Source organism: Triticum urartu, chromosome 2A (assembly GCF_056163025.1).
Source record: "Triticum urartu cultivar PI428250 chromosome 2A, HENAU_Tu73, whole genome shotgun sequence".
Lineage (NCBI taxonomy): Eukaryota > Viridiplantae > Streptophyta > Magnoliopsida > Poales > Poaceae > Triticum > Triticum urartu.
The window spans coordinates 204,104,027-204,111,186 of NC_141874.1; the positions used below are offsets into that span (position 1 = coordinate 204,104,027).

The window sequence follows — 7,160 nt, forward strand, 5'->3', positions numbered from 1 at the left end:
TCCTTGTAGCCCTTCTCCGGCCACCACATCAACTCCTTCTTTGACATGTTTGGCTGTCGCAACCGCGGCCAAGGTCCATGACCACCAAGTATTCGAAAAAATGCTAAAGAGGTAAAAATGTTCTTTTCTTCTTTTGCTATGGATATTGGTGATGGTTTGTGACGACGATCTTGTGGCGTGCTTGTTGTTGTTAATCGTAGTGTTGAGTAGCATGATGTTGCAACTTTCATGTCTCAATACTCGTCCTCAACAATCTAGACTATGATGGTGCAAGGTATGATCAAGAACAAGAGAGCGAAGAGGATGATGATCCCGAAAGTGGAGGAGGTCGATGATCCCGTGGATACACAAGAAAGCATAAAGGAGGACAAGGATAATGAACTATGACCAAGAAGAGTACGTTGCTTTGTGCTTTGCTTGGATGAATGTCTCGCTTGATGCCTCAGTTGGTACAGATCAATCGAAGGAGAAAACTTGGAGTAGGATTGAAGACTACTATTGCAACGCTGGCATTATCCAATATCGTCGCCTCAAGGCTCTTTTTCGAACCCATGGAATGCGATCCAAGAGAAATGCAAGTGACGGTACAATTGTTTTAATCAAGTTAATCATGCACCACCGAGTGGGGTGCAAATCATAGAGTATGTGCCTCTCATCCAAGAGTTATACAAGCAATACAACAAAATGGGCGACCATAAGGCATTCACATTGCACCACTGCTACAAGGAACTAGATAGCAATGAGAAGTGGATCCAGAGAAACTTTGAAACCAAACCGATGAGGTCACAGATTAGCATATCCATTGAAGCCGGTGACGAGGAGGATCAAAATTCTCATAAAAGGCTGGATTGGGCAAAAGATTGCAAAAAAGAGGGATAAGCATGGAGACGTCGATGCCTACAAATAGGAGCTTTGTGTTGCGATTGAGACCAAGAAAATGTTCGCGACTGAATGCAGAGAAGAGAAGGCGACGAGGTGGAACAAGCTCAAGTTCATGGAGGATGAGAAGTGGAGAGCAAAGTCTGCATTCCAAGCGGGGGAGGTGGAAATGGAGGAGCATAAGATTACACTCGAGGAGGAGAGGCATACAAAAAATAAGAAGGTCAAAGAGCATTCTATCATGTTCATGGACCCAAGCACGATGGATGCGACGACAAGGAAGTACTAGGAACTCACTCGCGGAGAGATCTTGGCCCAATCGGAGGTCGGCAGTGGTGGCGGTGGCCATGGTGGGTGGTGGTGATGAGCACGAAAGTTCTTGATTTCGTCTAGTATGAATTTGAGAAGGTTTGGTCCGCGACATAAATACATGCTATGTTGTGGTTTTTTGCATCAAACTTGATCAATTTGGTGGCTTATGAATGAAATATATGCATGTTTTAATTTAAATAGTTCAATTGGATGTACTATATGTATGTTTGTATGCTGAATTGTTGCATATGATCAATTTGCATCATTCAAATGACTGATGAAATGTCATGGAATTGTTTGAATGTAGGTGACAAAAGATGAACAAACTAGTATTTTTTTCGAGAATTAAATATAGGGGTTCGGTTAGGTCTGACCACCTTCTTAACTCGTCAGTTTTGCGGAGTTCAGGTTTAGAAGAGCATTTGAGAAGTTATATGACAGGGGATCGCCCGAAAATGCCTTACATTAAGGCCCTCGATAAAAAAAGTTAAGGCTCCAGGTGTCTAGACCTGCCGTGAAAAATTAAGAATAGAAAGTGTGTTGTCGAAGTTTAAGGATTAATAAGGAGATAAACTTTTAAAAAAAGTAAAGCAAAGTGAAAATCTTTCGTTTTTTCAAAATCAACCATTCACAAACAAATGCAACAAAAAAGGACACAAAATGAAAGTATGCAACTAATCTCAAGCTCAAATGCTCCTGCTATGAACAGTAAACTAAAAAATAGAAAATTAATTAAAAAACTTCTGATCTTTTTGCGGCAAACTTTAAGAAATGTTTGAATTGCATGCAAAAATTCATCACGAATCACATTCGAGCAAGTCATGGGGAATTTTTTTCAGAGGTCCAAAATGCATTTGAAAGTAACATTTTTAGAGCATCGATTTTGTTTTTTTGCACCGATGTGATTTCGTGATGAATTTTTTCATACACTTCAAACATTCTTTAAAGTTTGTCACATAAAAATTTCAGATTTTTTTTAAAAAAATTCTGAACTTACTGTTCATGCAGGAGCATTTGAGCTCGAGTTTAGAAACTCCATGTCCGGCACAAAAAGTTTATATCAAGGCACAGAAGCAAAAGGTGAGCTAGAATTGAAGAATTATATATTCTGCTGTAACTGGAAGCATGAGGAAGGCACAAATGCAATGAAAAGTAACCGGAAGCATGACTAGACAACCACATGCGGGAGGTTGGACACTGCACACTCCACATTCAAATCTTGTTTTAGTCTCTCAAAGAGCATCCAAAAACCAAGGGAGAAAGTCCCTGCCAATTGCCAAGCTAGAAAGACCCAATGGCCCATGTTCTTTGCCACTCAAAGTCTCGAGCCATATCAGACGGTCAGAGGTGTCCTTGCTTTCCAAACACTGTAACATCAATCTTTAACCCCGGGCTGTTAATCTACGGTCTACAAGTCAACTGTTCCCCTGACCTTGGCCGCCATGATGTCATCTTCTTTTTTGCTTGATCACGCTTTACGCTGCACGTTCTTAGAGGTTAACAAGTAACTTAACCACGACATCCCGGAGGATTTGTTTATCCCCTGTTGATCTATCGAGGTCATGGATTGAATTGTTTTTGTAGATTGCAAGACGTGGTCGTGGCATAGTCAGTACCCTAAAAAATGTAGCAGTTGTACTTGGAATCTTACTTACATTTCTGATAAGGTTGTTGGTTATTCGATCATCTGTTCACTGAGATGCAACAAGAAGAGATTCCCCAGCTCCACCCACATCAGATTAGATCAATCACCAGGAATCGATACATTAAAAATTGACAAAAGTGAAGCAAAAAAAAAGAACAGAAAACAGGACGCTGCAGCTGCTCCTAGCAGTATGTACATTCACTAATGTGCAGAGTGAAATGGGACGATCAAGAACACATCCTGGGGAGTGATCTCGCGGCGGCGGCGCCTCCTCCGCGCCGGGAGGCCTTCATCTTCGTCATCTGCGTCTTCATCCGGCTGCACACCTTCTCCAGCTCCATCACCCGCCAGTGCATGCTGTCCAGGAGCGACTTGAGGTTCTGGTTCTCCAGCGTCAGCTCCAGCCTGCTCGCGTACAGGACCACCTGCCCGTTGTTGTCGCCGTCGGCGTCGTCGTAGCTCTCGCGATGGGCGGCCGGAGGTGGCGGGGGCGACGCCGGCTTCAAGGGGCCAGAGTGGCGGATGATGCCCTTGAGCACCGTGTGCTGGGACGCCAGCGCCTGCACCGCCGCCCTCGTTGGGAAGCCGGAGTTGGTCGCCAGGTGCTTGCAGCACTCCGGCGACAGCTTCTCGTAGTTGATGCCCTTGCAGATCTTCATCTTCTCGTCGTCCGTCAGTCGGCCGTGGACCTGCGGCCATGAATGAACGGGACAGAGTTATTTTTTTTCAGCTCGAGCAATCAAGGCGATGCACTGTGCAACTCAATTCTGCTTCTGACATCCCTGAGCTCTGCGGAGAATGTAGTACCTGGAAGTAGACGTCGATGGCGCGGTACAGCGCGTCGTGGCAGTCCCTCGCGGCGGCGGGCAGCGCGGTGGCCAGCTCGACGAACCTGGCCGGCCGCAGCGACGGGTCCGGCGCGACCTCGGCCAGGTACAGGTCCATGAGCTCACCCACCTTCTTCAGCCTCCCCGGCTCGTCGCCGTGGCGCAGGAACGCCTCCAGGAACCTGAGCACCAGGCTCACGTCGTACAAGCTGCCCGTCCCGGACGGCGCCTGGACGAGCAGGTTGTCGAGCGTCGCGTGGTCGAGCTTGCGGCCTATCATGGCCACGAGCATTTCCTGGCAACCGGCGACCAGCTTGACAGGGGAGGCGATCCTCAGGATGCCGAACAGGCCCTTGCAAGAAACCGAACTCCGGTCGAGGTCGGCAATGACGGTGATCGCCGCCTCCAGCATCGCCTTCTTGTCCTCGGCGCTGGCGCCGGCGATGCGGCACTTGAGGTAGTAGAAGAGGAACCGGGCGACGATGCCGTGGTCGGCGCCCCTGGCCAGGAGCGCCTTGGCCACGCGCTCCACCATGCCGGGGCTGAGGACGACGAGGTCCTCGAACCACCAGGTGCGGCGCAGGCTGAGGCTGCTGCACTTGGTATCGCAGGAGAAGCGGAACGCCGAGCTCTCCGGCGAGGAGCTCGTCGGGGTGGCGTCGCCAGGGGCAGGGATGGCCATCTGGGCCAGCAGCGCGCCGACGACCTTGTCGAACACCCCGGTGGACTCGGCCAGCGGGAAGAGGCTCTGGCACTGCTTCACGGCGTCCACCACGCACTGCCACGGCCAGTGCGGCATATCCTCCAGCGCCTTATCGGCCACCTTCGCCAAACTCGGGGCGGTGGCCGCGGGCGCGTCCCCCATCTCCATGTACTGTGCCGCGCACCGCACCGCGCAGGCGTTGGCCGCGGTGACCGTCACTCCGCCGCCGCCGCCGTAGCAGAACCTCGCGACGAGCTCGAACGCCTCGGCGCCGCCGGGGAAGCCGTGCAACACTAGTCTGCGACGAGGCGACGCCGCAGCTCCGACCAGCTCCTCCCCGGACAGATTCTTGATCCTGCGGCTGAACGGTGCAAGAGCGTCCTGCCAATCATCCAACAACAAATGAGAACGAGTACGCCATGGAATTAATGAAGCACGCCACGCATAGATTAGCAGGGGTACTAGCGGAAGAAGAATCCAAGGACAGCGTGCTACACAGGAGCAATCCGCACCCACTCAAGATGCCGAGTTAATGCGGGCACCAAAAGGGAGATCAGGTCCTTTCCAGAGGAACAATCTAATCTTTTTAATGGCGAGAAGCTACCGGCCGTTTTAGCCACCAAACGCCATTAAAGCTCGGGGAGAATAAAGGCGAGGAGGAAGATGAGGTGTAGCTATGAAGCCATTAACGTGAGCACGCGGCAGGGGGGAGGAGGAACGGAACGACGCGAGCGACAAGGCGAGAGCAGAGGCACCACAAGCACGTTCAGGCCCCAGAAAAGACCATGGACAGTTTCGCCATTAATGGGGGGAGGAGAAGGACCGGCAATGGCGAGCTGGTGGCTGGCTCATTGAAGGCGATAATAGGGAAAGGGACGCAGTTTCACTGTGCGGCCATTAAAACTCTCTGCAGTTTAATGGAATGGATCCCACGCCCAATGCGCTTGAATGGCACAGGATCGATCGAGACGCCTTCCCGAAGGAAAGGTTAAAATTTACAGTTCCATGAGAGAGTGTCAGGCAAATTTACAGCAAGAACATGTGGTTAGGGGGCAGGGCGGTGATTTTAGTCCATGGAGTGAATCATGGCCGGATGGATTCACGGCAGAAGGAACAGGGAGTAGAAACTCTGAGTTGGGAAGGGAACCAGCAGCAAGTGACAAGAAACACTCGCCCCAAGGACCCCGAGACCAAATGCAACTGGAGATGGAGATGGAGACGAAACCAAGCAGGTCGGGAGGTCGAAAAGGAAGCGATGCAAGAGACCAAAAATGGAGAGAAATGTCAGAGGGTAGATGCCAAAAATTCTGGTACGCCCGTATCGCCAAAAATTTGGGTGCTACCTATAGTCCTACCTGAGCTGATCTAGCCAGAGGAAGCAACAAGGGCTAGAATTCAAACAGGCACACCTCCATTCCACCAGGATATGTCATCACCCCCTAGAGAGAGGCTAGACCTCTGGGAATTCGATACACGCTAGAAACCAGCAGCTACACAACGGTGCCTACAGGAGAGGAAGAAACAGAAACGAAAAAACAAGAAAACAGAGCAAATCGAGACCTTGGAGGAAGAAGAACAAGCAAGGCGCGCGAAATTGGGGAAGGAGGGGGAGGAGGAAGAAGAAGAAGAAGAGGCGGGCGGTCACCTTATCAAGGAAGAAGACGGCTTCACCATCGACATCCACCTCAAGGACAGAGCCCATCCTTTCTGCTGCTATTCCCCAACAGCTTTAAAGCATCAACATGGGAAAGAAGAGATGTAGGAGTAGTAGTAAAAAGGCTGCAATGATGGGGATGGAACCAGCAAGCACAAAGGGGATGGCAGCGGCACCACCCACACCTCGCCCGCAGAAAAGCCCAAGCCGAAGCTGCCAATGGCAAGATGCCCAAGGGAGGGCAGATGCTCTGGGAGAGTCCTTGCTGATGAGTGGTCAATGCCACAAATCTGGAGCAGGAAAGGAGTGTGTGTGTGTGTGAGGGGTGGAGAGGAGAGGGGCCAAAGGAAGTTGGTGGATGATCTGAGCTCCTGACAGCCTCTGCTAGCATGCAAGTGGAGTTTTCAGAGAAGGTTTGGGGAATATGTAAGGCCGGGTCTTGATTCCTTGGGTGGTAGGTACTTCCCTTTATACTAGCAGGTTGAAGACGAAGACGAAGAGGGGTGGTTTTCTTTATAGGAAGGAAGTGGGCTGGTGAAGCGTGAAGAGACAGAAATGCAGTCCTTGTGCTGTCTTGCATTAAGAAGAGAGTGTATCTCAGTTGGGTCATCAGAGTCTCCATGTGACACTCAGATATCTGATACCCTGATGTGAGCATTATCTTTTTTTCTTAGTGGTATGTGAGCATTATCTTTGCCATCGTTTGGGTAAACACAAAATTGTCGTTTCTGTTGAAATACAGATGGGCTTTAGGACCATAAAACAATTTCAGAAAAAAGAATTGAAGGCTCATCTGGCTGTTATGATTAGATGGTGGGAAGTTTAGTATTTGAGGAGGGAGAAGGAATGAGACTGGGGGAAATATAACGTTACAGGAGGCCACAGCCGTGGGGATTGTGCCCCGGTCAGACGCGCTCGCACGTACAACGGTTGACCTAATACATATGTTGTACGGTATATACACAGTGTATTCTAAGGGTGCGTTTGGTTTGAGTAATGTACTGGAATGTCATAGGTTGGACCCGTTCCTGGGCCTGGTTCTCGTGTTTGGTACATACATGGAACGGTGACCAACTCGTTCCCACAGACCGAATATTCGGCTCAGATGCGGAACGAGGTGAGACCTCGAAATCGAGCGGA

At 49.9% G+C, this 7,160-nt stretch overlaps 1 protein-coding gene across 3 annotated transcripts; it reads right to left on the bottom strand.

Annotated features, from left to right (window-relative positions):
* Positions 1–2,904: 2,904 nt before the first annotated feature.
* Positions 2,905–6,555, bottom strand: LOC125536753 (Phototropic-responsive NPH3 family protein). 3 transcript variants are annotated; one of them, XM_048700001.2, is made up of 3 exons: positions 6,012–6,555; positions 3,644–4,747; positions 2,905–3,525 (listed from the first exon to the last, which is right to left on the bottom strand). In XM_048700001.2, the coding sequence occupies exons 1-3, from the start codon at positions 6,066–6,068 to the stop codon at positions 3,064–3,066; spliced, it is 1,623 nt and encodes a 540-aa protein (XP_048555958.1). In that variant the 5' UTR covers positions 6,069–6,555; the 3' UTR covers positions 2,905–3,063. The 3 variants fall into 3 exon arrangements, with proteins under 3 accessions (XP_048555958.1, XP_048555961.1, XP_048555959.1); XM_048700004.2 differs by lacking the exon at positions 6,012–6,555 and adding an exon at positions 5,927–5,985; XM_048700002.2 differs by lacking the exon at positions 6,012–6,555 and adding an exon at positions 4,879–5,415.
* Positions 6,556–7,160: the final 605 nt, after the last annotated feature.